Source organism: Saccopteryx leptura, chromosome 1 (assembly GCF_036850995.1).
Source record: "Saccopteryx leptura isolate mSacLep1 chromosome 1, mSacLep1_pri_phased_curated, whole genome shotgun sequence".
Taxonomy (NCBI): Eukaryota; Metazoa; Chordata; class Mammalia; order Chiroptera; family Emballonuridae; genus Saccopteryx; species Saccopteryx leptura.
The window spans coordinates 383,931,200-383,945,099 of record NC_089503.1 but is presented as its reverse complement, the minus strand read 5'-3'; the positions used below and the strand labels follow the sequence as shown (position 1 = coordinate 383,945,099).

General features: G+C 46.2%; 1 protein-coding gene across 1 annotated transcript in view; it reads right to left on the bottom strand.

Annotated features, from left to right (window-relative positions):
- SLC26A8 (solute carrier family 26 member 8) overlaps positions 1 to 13,900 on the bottom strand; it is a 75,565-nt gene that overhangs the window by 16,209 nt on the left and 45,456 nt on the right. The window contains exons 9-11 of the mRNA XM_066361438.1: positions 7,687 to 7,834; positions 6,730 to 6,843; positions 3,004 to 3,081 (exon numbers count right to left, since the gene is read on the bottom strand). Coding sequence (XP_066217535.1) covers positions 3,004 to 3,081; positions 6,730 to 6,843; positions 7,687 to 7,834 — 340 coding nt within the window. The remainder of the gene's footprint in view (positions 1 to 3,003; positions 3,082 to 6,729; positions 6,844 to 7,686; positions 7,835 to 13,900) is intronic.

Genomic DNA, 13,900 nt, shown 5'->3' with positions numbered 1-13,900 from the left:
CTCAAGCTGGCGACCTCGGAGTCTAGAACCTGGGGTGTTGAACCTGGGTCATCGGCATCCCAGTCCGATGCTCTATCCACTGCACCACCGCCTGGTCAGGCCAAAGTTTTTAAAAAATAAGCATGTCTACTTTTCTAATAGAAAGAACGTGTCTTCAAGATGAGGAAATAAAAATCTATACTCATAGGATGTAAAAATCATCAGGGTCTTAAAATAGGACTAACTTATTTTGAGAAACAGTTCCTTGTATTCATGACATCCCCGTATTTAACATCTCTCAGCCTTTTCCTAGTCATCCTCCCCTCTGGGTACTCTCCACCAGGAATAGGAATGGCTGGCTCCAAGCTTACTCTGGCTTTCTGAGGTCACTCAGGGACCCGCTGGACTCGACAGCGGAGGAGGGAAGCAGAGATGGAGTTAGCAGGAACTACTACTTCTTTCCCATCTCATCTTCTTTGCAGTCAGGAATCTCCAAACTTCCCGCCATTTGCAGGGAGACGGGGTGGGTAGGAAAATAATCTCAACTTCCTAGGGTTTTTGTAAGACTATTGGCTTGCCGGGTTGTGCGTGGGGTCATGGATAAGACCCCATGGTTGCTGGCTTGGGCCCAAGGTCGCTGGCTTGAGCAAGGGGTCACTGGCTTGGCTGGAACCCCCTGGTCAAGGCAGATATGAGAAAGCAATCAATGAACAACTAAAGTGCCGCAACTACGAGTTGATGCTTCTCATCTCTCTCCCTTCCTCTCTGTCTCTCGGTCTCGCTTAAAAAAAAAAAAAGACTATTGGCTTGAGGGAAGGAGTGTGAAGAGGAAACATATATTTTCATAAAACAATATACAATAAAAATTTACCTTTCTGAATACTAAGGTTAGACATGCTTATGTGTAGAGAAGAAATACACACACACACACACATACACACACACACACACATATATATCACTTCCATCATCCAAGAGGTAACATTGTTAACATTTTTGTATGTTCCATTTTTTTTCCCATACAAGTTGCAACAATATTGAATATGCTATTTTGTATCACATTTTTAAAATTTTTTTGTGTTGGTCCCTTTGTGAACTAATTGATATCCTAGCCAGGATGCTACAAACAATTCTTCTGATAAAGATTTTGCAACATTCTAGTCTTTCACGGGAGGAAGGAGTCCTCGGTCCTCCTGGTGCCCCGTCCATATCGTAATTTAGGTATTCCACCGATCAGACTGTGTTCACGTCACCTCACTCAGACACAGCCTCACTAGATGCTGTAAAAATAACATGACATGAATGACATGGGCAGCCAGCAGCAGGGGGGGTTCTTTTGCTAACATATTTATCGTAAAGGAGTCCTACCTACTTATATCACTAGCCTTCAGTGAATTCTGACAGGTTTTTATTAGTTTGGAATTTTTAAAAATTCTGATTCCTCTGGCTATTAAGAAAAAAAATATCACAGTTCAAAAGTAAATTAGTGAGTGGCGTTGCTAAAATAAACTCCAAGAGTTATCACACCAAATGTGCTAATCCAAACTAAATTGTGGAAATTACTTCTGCTGGGAATCAGAGGACAGCTTGTGCGATAAACACAAGCTTAATCCCCCTCTGCCCACACAGAGCCCATGGCCGGGCTCCAAGGTCCCTGAATTGTAAGAGCAGAAGGCACAATGGCCTTGAGGTGGTCCTACTCTGCTGCAGCCTGACAGTCACCAGGCAGAATGGACTTGTTCAAGAGGAGGGGGGTGACATGTACAACTGACTGCCACCTCAGTGTGTCACCAAATGGCGACACCAGGGACGAAGCCCCTCCCACCTCCCTTAGTGCTACTAACTAAATGGCTGACGGCAACATTAAAGAAATTATAAAGGAAATGATGGTCACTGGGCATCGATCTCTATTGCAACTTAAACAACTCGATGATAGCCAGTGATTAATTAGTCAGTCTCACTAAACGACTGGCACGTAAGCGTATAGGAGCATCCTAGCTGAACGCATTGAGTCACGACTCAGCATTGGGGCCCTGTGATTAGTATCTGTCAACTAACCAGGAGACAGTGTGGTAGCAAGAGAGGGACTGAGTTCAACGAATGCAAAACAAGGCCTTCTGGAAACAGTTTCGGGAACCAGGTGGTGGGAATGAATAATGCACAGTGAGCTTCGGAGGCCGGGCTGGGTAACGGGCGCTCTGGCACCTGAAGTCTATTCTGGTCATCTCTAACCAAATCCCTCTTTGTAAAGCTTACTTTACAGCTTGAGCAACAAGAAGAAGGGTAATGAAGAATGAGAAGAATAACAATAATGGCTACTGTTCCTCGAGTGCTTTATGATGAGCCTCACACTGTTCTCTCTCTATGATCTACGGCATCTTTTTTTTTTTTTTTTTTTTTTGTATTTTTCTGAAGCTAGAAACGGGGAGAGACAGTCAGACAGACTCCTGCATGCGCCCGACCGGGATCCACCCGGCACGCCCACCAGGGGGCGACGCTTTGCCCACCAGGGGGCGATGCTCTGCCCCTCCAGGGTGTCGCTCTGTTGCGACCAGAGCCACTCTAGCGCCTGGGGCAGAGGCCAAGGAGCCATCCCCAGCGCCTGGGCCATCCCTGCTCCAATGGAGCCTCAGCTGTGGGAGGGGAAGAGAGAGACAGAGAGGAAGGAGAGGGGGAGGGGTGGAGAAGCAGATGGGCGCTTCTCCTGTGTGCCCTGGCCGGGAATCAAACCCGGGACTCCTGCACGCCAGGCCGACGCTCTACCGCTGAGCCAACCGGCCAGGGCGATCTACGGCATCTTAAGCTAACTCCCCGTCCTGTGAGGTAGATGCTATGATATTTTAAAGGAAAGGGGAGAGAGAGAGAGAGAGAGAGAGAGAGGGAGGGAGGGAGGGAGGGAGGGACTGGGGCAGCCCCCTCCCCCACCCAGGGACAAGCTGAATGAGCTTCTCCTGGAATACCCACCAAGATGCAATCTGGAGACCGGGGCTTTCTTGGCTTAGGTATTTGATCAGTTTCACTTACATTTGGCAGGTCGTAGAAAAAGTGTCCCACCTTCAGCATGAGGAGAAGCATCACACCTGCTCCTACCAGAGATGCAAACTGAAGAGAAAGAACTGGTTGGAGAGAGACTGTCAGGAGCGCGTTGGTCCCTGCCTGCAGCTGAGCTTGCTGAGAAGCCTGTCAGTTTCTCTTAAAAAGGTCTTGATTGTAACCCCCCTGCCTCAGTGCATTTCTGTTGAACTGACAGCATCAGGGCTTGTCAGCGTGCTAAACACGTGCTAGGTACTCAATACGACCTTGTTGTGTAAAACGCACGACTGCTTTCTAGAAAGTTCCAAATTGTCTTGAGTATTTGCATCTTTATTCCACAGCTTTTTTGCTACGTTATCTGGTTTCCTAAAACCTAGCTTGCGTCTCCCCCCAACTTAACCCCCCTCCTTGAGCAGTTTCGAAAAGCCCTAGTAGAGTTATCCTGGTCAGCCCTGAAATCCCAGCCATCCCACTGCTCATAGCAGTAAATAACCCCCCACGCCCCCCCCCACCCCCCCACGCCCCCCCGCCCCCCCCGCCCCCCCACGCCCCCCCACCCCCACCCCCACCCCCGCTCTCAGAGCGGGGACAAGGCAAGGAGGCCAGTCCTTGGAAAGCAGAGAATCGGAAAGGAACCCCGTCAGGGAGGACAGGGAAGCACAGTGGGCAGAAGTGAATAAGCAGGATGACCGACCAGGGTCAGCCCAGTAGGCCACCGCCCCGCGTGGCTGGGACGGCCAGCAGGTTTCACCACAGCCCGTGAAGACAAGGGAGCTGGGGGTCTAGGCTGGGGAGAGTGAAGGAGAGATCCAGACACAGGTACACAGCCGGTGTGTCCGCCAGGCAAAAAATACTGCTGCCCCGGGTGGCAGCTCGTGTCTGGGAGGCCCAGAGCCGGACCCCAGCCTCTCGGCGTCCTAGGGAGCATTTGAAGAAGGGGAGGTGTCCTCAGGCAGAGTTAGCCGTAAGTCCCCGGAGAGAAGGGGCGGCGGGAACTCCCGCTGCTGCGGGGTGAAGGAGGCTGAGCCCGGGCTCGGAGGCCTTAGCGGGTCCAGAGACTCGGAGTGGAGGCCGGGCCGCTGCAACGTGGGCGGCCAGGGGCCGGCAGCCTTCTCTGCTTGGGCCAGTGATTGGCACCGGGCAGATCAGCGTCTCAGGGAAGGGTTTACCAGCGTCCCCAGGGACATGCCTCCCAGGAAGGGTCACTGCGCCGCGGGGGGGGGGGGGGTGTCACTGGTGGGGGCGGGGGTGGACGATGCCGTGACAGGAAACAAGCCGAGAGCCGTGGGCGGCTGCCTTCGAGGCACGGCCTTGGTCCGGCAGGCGCAGGCCGAACCGGAACCGTCTTCCTTCCCTCCTTCTGTACCCACCCAGCCCCCCTTCAGCACCCCGGGCAGGCTCCACCTCCTCCGCCATTCTCTGTCTTCCGCTATTCGGGGCACTTTTGATTCATTGTACTCGTTCTGCACTTCGTTTGACTTGCACGGGGATCTAGCGGTCTCCCCAACTGTGTGCATCTGTTCTTCCTCCAGTTCTGCTACGCTGAGGTACTGACCCCTCAGAGTGACTGGGAACTAAGGTCTGCGACTGCCTGGCCCATTTCTTATCACAAAACCCTCCCATTTTTACTTCAAAGTTTTTTTGCTCTTGCATAGATCCTCCTTCTTAGCATAACCCAACTTCCTTTTTCTCTGTTAAAGAGAAGTGGAAGAGGGCGCCCCCTTGGCGCCAGCGTGTCTGGAGGAAGCTCTTGAAACAAAGCTCAGTCCACGTAGAATATGGCCGCCCTCTTGCCCCTGCCTGGTCATCTGTCAACTAGCTTTCGCCTTACATTTCACCGGATTGAAGCACTGTCACACTGTATCTCTCCCCGTGAACATTTAGTGTCCTCTCTACAGACACTCCAGTTTCTAACTGTGGCTCTGTCTTCCTACCATGCTTCTGCGGCCTAAGCTTCTCTTTGACCTAAACCTGCCTTTGACCTCTGTCTCTGTTCCTCTGCCTTCTGAACCCGGACCCATTCCCCGGTTTCAATTCTGATAGTTCTTTGACATTTCATCAGGCTACATAGCTGAAATGGAATACCTCTCATGGTGTAATGTTATAACTTTTTTTTTTTTCTGGGCTGGGGGAAAGAGAGAGACAGAGACAGAGAGACAGAGAGAGGCATCAACTTGTTGTTCTACTAAGTTTTGTATCCACTGATGGCTTCTCATATGTGTCCTGACCGGGACTTGAACCTGTGACCTCAGGTTTGAGCCAGTGACCTCGGGGTCCAACAGGCACCCATAGGATTGAGCGGGAGACCCCAGGATTAAAACCAGCAACCTGGGCACTCAGGAATGATGCTCTATCCACTGTGCCATCAACAAGGGCTAACATTGTAACTTTTATCTAGTAAGTTCAAAATTCATGAACACTGGACTCATGCCTGCAATCCGGCAAGGAGGCTGGCCTCGAGCCTTCCTCACCGTCATTCTCGCTTGCCCTTCTCTCTCATGCACGTAGCTCACGAATTCGGAATACCTGAGGGGAGTCTGCTCTGGGTACCTTTCTCTCAGGCAAAGGTAGAATGGTCATAAATGCCCTAGGCTCATCGAGACAAAGACCTTACTCTCTACCCTGGAAAGCCTTTGCCATGCCCTTTGGGGAAGCCAGGAAAGTTTCTGGTTTGACTGTGAGAATGGAGAGAGAGTTTTATTATTACTTTCCCCAGACGAGGACTGAGAATATATCTCCCACAGAAAAAAAAATGTTAATAGGTGATGGTTAGTTTGCCTGAATAGAGTTTGTTAGATATGTAACATGAAAAATGTGCTTTTTGCTTGTTTGTTTGTTTGTGGGTTAACATAGGGAAGCTTCTCACATAGAATAAAACGTCTGTAGAAAATGACGTTCAGGTTCCAGACTGACAAATAGTTTTAAGGCAAAAATCTAAGCCATCGGAAATGACCAAAACACAGGGGTCTAAAGTAATCGGAAATACATATTTTATTTAAAAATGTATTGTATAATAAATATGTATTTTCCGATGGCTTTAGGTGACCCCTGTGTTTTGGTTGTTCGACCCCCGCCGGGGTCGCGACCCACAGGTTGAGAACAACTGATCTAAGTAAAAATTAAGGCAAGCGTGAAATCCAAATTCTTCCAACAGCTCTTTCCCAACAGGTACAACATTCAAAGAGCAACATGATGGACAGCATTATGCTAAGTGAAACCAGCCAGTCAGAGAAAGACAAACACTCTATGGTTTCACTCATGTGTGGATGCTAAAGAACAAAACTAACTAACAAAATAGAAGCAGACTCATAGGCAGAGAACAGACTGGCAGGCATCAGAAAGAAGGGGGGGCGGGTATAAGAAGGTGGAAGGCTAAAGCAAAACAACAACAACCTCACAGACACAGACGAGAGTATGGTGATTACCAGAGGAGAAGGGGGTAGGGGAAGGTAGAAGAGAGTAGAAGGGGGACAAATGGTGACGGAAGGAGACAGGACTTGGGGTGGTGAACACACAATACAGTAGACAGATGGTGTGTTCTAGAATTGTACACCTGAAACCTACATAGTGAATTCAAAACCACCCCAATGAATTCAATAATAAAAAAAATAATACAACAACAACATGATTAAACTAATGCAATGCTTTTCTATGAATATATTTATGAATAGACATAATATCTCTGTAGGTTAGAGATCAAATTCTGTTTCAACATACCTGTTGTCTCCCTCCACATTTATCCTGGATCACAGTCCTGACAACAGCACCAGTAAACACGCAGGATCTAAAAAAGGAGCTGACCACATTGCCAAGGCCGAGGGCTATTAAATCCTACAACGAAACGGCAAACAGTTCGGGCTGTTTGTTGAAAAATGCCGGTTGGAATTTGAACTCAAAGTATACTGTCTATCTCCTGTGTACGAGGATAGGTTGTTTATATCAATTCAAATAACACAATATATCAATTCCAAAGAACGTAAGGACGGCAAGGCTGATGTCCAGAGGAGGCTGAAACCTGATGTTAGCTAGTCACCAAGGGGAAAGCACTTTTCCAAAGCGAGAAAAGGAGACTTTTGCCTTATTATCCTCTTCCTCACGCTCGCTAGGGCTTAGAATGACAGAGTACATTGTACAATTTTCCTCTCTTGATCCTAAATGTCAGAGTGGGACACCTCATGCTTCCATATGTCCTTTTTGAGTCCTTGGGAAAATTAAGCCAAACTCGGAATGATTGGAGATTTTTCAAAATTAAAAAAAAAAAAAGACAACTATTTCTGGAAGATCGACTTAATTATATTAGCAGCCTGGTTTTGTTGTTCTGTGTCATTTCTGATTGCACCTCAGACTGGGGTTGATTTCTAAGGACTGGGTGGGAAGGAAGATAAAATGAAGAGGAGAGGAGCTCTCCTAGCCTAACAACATGATGACATAGGCTACCTCTTGCACCCCTACGCCCTATCTGTTTTAGGGGAAGAACGCTCGCTATCACTCAGGTGGGGTCAGAGTTACGTGTGCCCCACTTCTCAAAACTCCTTTGGTAATTACAGTTCAAATTATGGCCCAGGTGGTTCCCTGGTTACAGAAGAATCCAGTTGTCACGTTGGCAGGAGGCTCAGCTTGGAGAACAAAGACTGAAGGGTCAGGGACAGTCGTAGAAAGGCCTCTCCTTCTCACCTGGTTGGAATTGACTTTGTAGTTATGGGCACTGGCAGTCTTCCTGCCCACAAATATTAGCAGTGCGGTGCTCACGAAAGCTAGGGAGAAGGCTTCTAAAAGGACTTTCGGAAGAAGTTGGAAGTCTGGTGCTTCCGGAAACAGGAAGCTGGAATAAAATGGGGGAATTATTCCTGGAGAGCAGGAATCATGTATTGGCCCCTCCCCCCCTCCATCCTTATTATACAGGGCAGACCGGATGCGTTAAAAAAAAAAAAAAAAAGTAACAGTAAGAGATAAGAACAATTGAGGCAGCAGCCTGCCAACACTGCCCGCAAACTAAGCCAAATTACAAAATCCGTTAAAAGAACATGAAATGCTATCTTCTAGTACGAGGTTTCTGCTGTGTAGAGATGAGAAAAAAAACAGAACAGGAAAAAAAAATAATAATAAATGCCCCCCAAAGACCGAGGAGAATTGGTTTATTTACACTGTTCAAGACCACACCAGTGGGTAAACGATTGGTAGATAGCATATCTAAGATGGTTTAGAGCAGGGGTCTCCAAACTACGGCCGGCGGGACGCATGCGGCCCCCTGAGGCCATTTATCTGGCCCGCCGCACTTCCGGAAGGGGCACCTCTTTCATTGGTGGTCAGTGACAGGAGCATAGTTCCCATTGAAATACTGGTCAGTTTGTTGATTTAAATTTACTTGTTCTTTATTTTAAATATTGTATTTGTTCCCGTTTTGTTTTTTTACTTTAAAATAAGATAGGTGCAGTGTGCATAGGGATTTGTTCATAGTTTTTTTTTATAGTCCGGCCCTCCAACGGTCTGAGGGACAGTGAACTGGCCCCCTGTGTAAAAAGTTTGGGGACCCCTGGTTTAGAGCTAAAAAGCTCAGTGAATTAATTCTCTTCTATTCACAGGCAAATCTTACGGGGATATAATTTTAGTCATTGCCCTTTATCCACATTATTTCCAGGTCCAGCCACCTCTTCCTTCCTGTAGCTTTTTTTTTTTCCTTCAAGTTTTGGTTATTGTGGTAAAATACGCATGACATGAAATTTACCGTCTTATGCATTTTTAAGCGTACAGTTTTGGAGTATGAAATACATTCATAATGTGCAACCACCGCCATCACCGACCCCGTAACTCTTTCCATCCTGTAAAACTGAAACTCTGTGCTCATTCACAGTAACTGTGTTGAATAGAACTGGTGAGAGTGGGCATCCTTGTCTTGTTCTTGATCTTAGAGAAAAAGCTTTCAGTCTATAAACAGGGTGATATTTGCTCTAGATTTTTCACATATGGCTTCTTAAACTTAAAGTCTATTTTGTCATATATTAGTATACCCACTCCTGCTCTCTTTTGGGTACTATTTACATGGAATATCTCTTTCCCATCCTGTCACTTTCAAATGTTTGTCTCTTTGGATATAATATATGCCTTTTGCAGAAAGCATACAGTTGGTTCCTGTGTTTTTATCCATTCTGCAAATCTCTTGTCTTTTGGCTGGAGAGTTTAATCCATTTACATTTAAAGTAATTACTGATAAGGAGGAACTTCTTTAATCTTGCCATTTGTTTTCTACATGCTTTATAACTTTATTTGTCCTTTATTTTGGGCAGTACTGTTTTCTTTTGTGTTTAGCTGACTTATTTATTTTCTTTTTTCTTTTTTGTATTTTTCTGAAGCTGGAAATGGGGAGGCAGTCAGACAGACTCCCACATGCGCCCGACCGGGATCCACCCGGCACGCACACCAGGGGGCGACGCTCTGCCCCTCCGGGGCGTCACTCTGCCGCGACCAGAGCCACTCTAGCGCCTGGGGCAGAGGCCAAGGAGCTATTCCAAGCGCCCGGGCCATCTTTTGCTCCAATGGAGCCTTGGCTGCAGGAGGGGAAGAGAGAGACAGAGAGGAAGGAGAAGGGGAGGGGTGGAGAAGCAGATGGGCGCCTCTCCTGTGTGCCCTGGCCGGGAATCGAACCCGGGACTTCCGCATGCCAGGCCGATGCTCTACCACTGAGCCAACCGGCCAGGGCCTATTTTCTTAACATATGTTTGTTCTTTTTGTTCTCTTTATTGAGGTACATTTGACAAATAAAATGGTAAGAAGTGTACAATGTGATCATTGATACTTAGTTCATTTTTTGTAATAATGTGTTTAAATTCCTTTCTGTTTTCCTTCTGTGTACATTTTATAGTTACTTCCTTTGTGGTAACCATAGGGATTATGTTTAACATACTAAAGTTAGAACACTCTAACTTGAATTTATACCAGCTTAACTTCAATAACATAAAAAAAATTCTGTTCTTTTATAGCTCCATCCCCAACTCTTTTGGTTACTGATGTTGCAAAATTGCATCTCATACATTGTCTACTCCTAAACACAAATAATTTTTAAAAATTCATTAGTCTCTCTCTCTCTCTCTCTTTTTTTTTTTTTTTTTTTTTTTTGTATTTTTATATTTTTCTGAAGCTGGCAACCGGGAGGCAGTCAGACAGACTCACACATGCGCCCGACCGGGATCCACCCGGCACGCCCACCAGGGGGCGCTGCTCTGCCCATCTGGGGCTTTGCTCTGCCGCGACTAGAGCCATTCTATCACCTGAGGCAGAAGCCAGAGAGCCATCCCCAGCGCCCTGGCAAACTTTGCTCCAATGGAGCTTCGGCTGCGAGAAGGGAAGAGAGAGGCAGAGAGGAAGGAAAAGGGGAGGGGTGGAGAAGCAGATGAGTGCCTCTCCTGTGTGCCCTGGCCGGGAATTGAACCTGGGACTCCTGCACGCCAGGCCGACACTCTACCACTGAGCCAACCGGCCAGGGCTAAAATTCATTAGTCTCTTAAATGATGTAGAAATCATAATGTGGAGTTACAAACCATTGTAACAATAATAGTAACTTTCATGATTGCCCAATATTTACTTGTATCATTTTATCTGACAGGACTCCCTTGTGCCTTGTTGGCAGGGCAGTTCTTGCGGTAATAAACTCCCTCCGTTTTTGTTTATCTGGGAATGTCTTAATTTCTCCTTCACTTTTGAAGGAGAGTTTTGCTGGGCATAGGATTCTTAGTTGACAGGTGGTTTTTGTTTTTTTTAATATTTCTTCTAGAACTTTGAATATATTGACCCACTGCATTCTGGCCTCTAAAGTTTTAGACAAGAAATCTGCTCTTATTTTATTGAGGAGTACTTGTGTGTAATGAGTCACTTCTCTTCTGCTGCTTTCAAGATGATCTCTTTGCCGCATGAAAGTTTGATTATAATGTGTCTGGGTGTGCGTCTCTTTGAGTTCATCTTACTAGGAATTTGTTGAGCTTCTTAGATGTTTACATTCATGTCTTTCATCAAATTTGGAGTGTTTTCAGCCATTATTTCTTCAACTGTTCTCTCCATCCTTTTTCTCTTTTTCTTTTGCTTCTAAGACTTCCATGATGCATAGGTTAGTCTTCCTGATGGTGTTCCAGACACCCCTTAGGCTCTTTTCACTTTTCTTCCATTTTTTTTTCTTTCCTCTTTCTCAGACTCAATCATTTCCACTGTCCTATCTTCAAGTTCACTGATTCTTGACTGCTCAAATCTGCCTGTGGATACCTCTACAGCCATGTATTGCTTAACACATGGGGATGCATTCTGAGAAATGTGTCATTAGGTGATTTCATCATTGTGCAAACATCACAGAGTGCACTTGCACAAACCTAGATGGTAGAGCCTATTACACTCCTACGCTATATGGTATATAGCCTATTGCTCCTAGGCTACAAACCTGTACAGCATGTCACTGTACTGAATACTGTAGGCAATTGTAAACAATGGTAAGTGTTTGTATATTTAAAGATATCTAAACATAGAAAAGGCACTGTAAGAATATGATATAAAAGATAAAATATGGTATCCTGTATATAAGGCACTTACCATGAATGGACCTTGCAGGTTTGGATGTTGCTCTGGGTGAGTTTGTGAGTGAGTGGTGAGCGAATTCAGAGACCTAGGACGTTACTGCACACTGCATATTTTATAAATCCTGTACACTTTGGCTGGGCTACATTAAATTTATTTTTTAAAGTAATTTTATTTCTTCAATAATAAAGTAACCTTAGCTTACTGTAACCATTTTACTTCATAAACTTAAAAATTCTTTTTTAACTTTTCAACTCTTTTGTAATAACACCTTAAATTACGAACACATTGTACAGCTGTACAAAAATGTTTTCTTTTTTCATATCCTTATTCTATTACTTTTCTCTTTTTTAAAATTTAAATTTAAAAAAAGGTTTTTTAAAATCTTTTTCTTTAAAAAAAATTTTTTTTTGGTTAAAAACTAAAACACACACGAACATGAGCATAGTCCTACATAGGATGAGGGTCGTCAGTATCACTGTCTTCCCACCTTGTCGCCCTGGACAATCGTCAGGGGCAATAACAAGGACAGCGCTGTCGTCCCCTAGGTTAATGACACCTTCTTCTGGAACACATCTGAAGGGCCTGACTGGGGCTCTTCCGGAGGTCTCGCTCTCTCCAGAAACACGTCCCTGGTGGTGTGCTTGGTTTGTTTCTGGTTTTTACAATCCATAGTTGGGTTGTAAGCAGAGAATGCACCGTGAACATTTGTTTTTTTCTATTAATAAAAACCTTTTGGTGGTGGGTCTAGGTTTTCAAACTTTTTTTTTTTTCTGAAGCTGGAAACGGGGAGGCAGTCAGACAGACTCCCACATGTGCCCAACCGGGATCCACCCGGCATGCCCACCAGGGGGCGATGCTCTGCCCATCTGGGGCGTCGCTCTGTTGCAATCAGAGCCATTCTAGCGCCTGAGGCAGAGGCCACAGAGCCATCCTCAGCACCCGGGCCAACTTTGCTCCAATGGAGCCTCGGCTGCAGGAGGGGAAGAGAGAGACAGAGAGGAAGGAGAGGGGGAGGGGTGGAGAAGCAGATGGGTGTCTCTCCTGTGTGCCCTGGCCAGGAATCGAACCCGGGACTCCTGCACGCCAGGCCGACACTCTACTACTGAGCCAACCGGCCAGGGCCTAGGTTTTCAAACTTTTTAAGGAGCAGTTGAGGTCTGAAAAAGCTCCTGTTAACCCTCTCACTGTTAATTTAGTTGGGGATTGTCCTCAGTTTTTCTCCCGCAGTTTCCTTTTCTCCTTCTTCAGCTGTGTGTTCCTGTTCCAGTTGCAACAGCTCCTCATTAGTCAGTTTCTCAGGAACCGCCTCTGCAGGTTCCTCAATGTCAGCCTCACCCACACCCAGGTTAGAGTGGTTTGCCGTCTCAACCACAGCTTGTTGGTTTTTGCAACCTCCTCACCCTTGGCAAATACTTTGGTTTTTGTTGTTGTTTTTTAAATTTTTTAAATGACTTTATTCATTTTAGAGAGAGAGAAGGGAGAGGCAGGAGCAGGAAGCATCAACTCCCACATGTGCCTTGACCAAGCAAGCCCGGGGTTTTGAACCAGTGACCTCAGCATTCCAGGTTGACACTTATCCACTGTGCCATCATAGTCAGGCCGGCAAATACTTTGAAGTCATGGGAAAACTGTTGAGTGTCTTCTTTCTGATGCCATTCATACACTCCTTGGTGACATTACCTCAAGCCCAAGCAAGATTCTTATTTTACTTATTTTTTTAAAAATTTATTTAGCCAGAGAGGGAGGGAGAGAGAGAGAGAGAGAGACAAGAACATTGATCTGTTCCTGTATGTGCCCTGAACAGGGATCGAACCGGCAACCTCTGCACTTCAGGACAATGCTCTAACCAACTGAGCTATCCGACCAGGGCCCAAACAAGATTCTTTTGTGTGTGTGTGTGTGTGTGACAGAGACAGAGAGAGGGACAGATAGGGACAGACAGACAGGAAAGGAGAGAGATGAGAAACATCAATTCTTTGTTGTGGCACTTTAATTGTTCATTGATTGCTTTCTCATATGTGCCTTGACTGAGGGGCTACAGCAGAACGAGTGACCCCTTGCTCGAGCCAGAGACCTTGGGCTTAAGCTGGTGAGCTTTGCTCAAACCAGATGAGCACGCTGTCAAGCTGGCGACCTCAGGATCTTGAACGTGGGTCCTCTGCATCCCAGTCCGAAACTCTGTCCACTGTGCCACCTCATGGTCAGGCCCAAGTGAGATTCCTGATGCAGTTATAGATTGTTGTAATCCTTCCAGAACTGCATCAATGTCTTCTCAGTGTCTGTTAGTTGCAGCAATAACCTGACCAAAGGTCCTCCTTAGGTAGTAAGC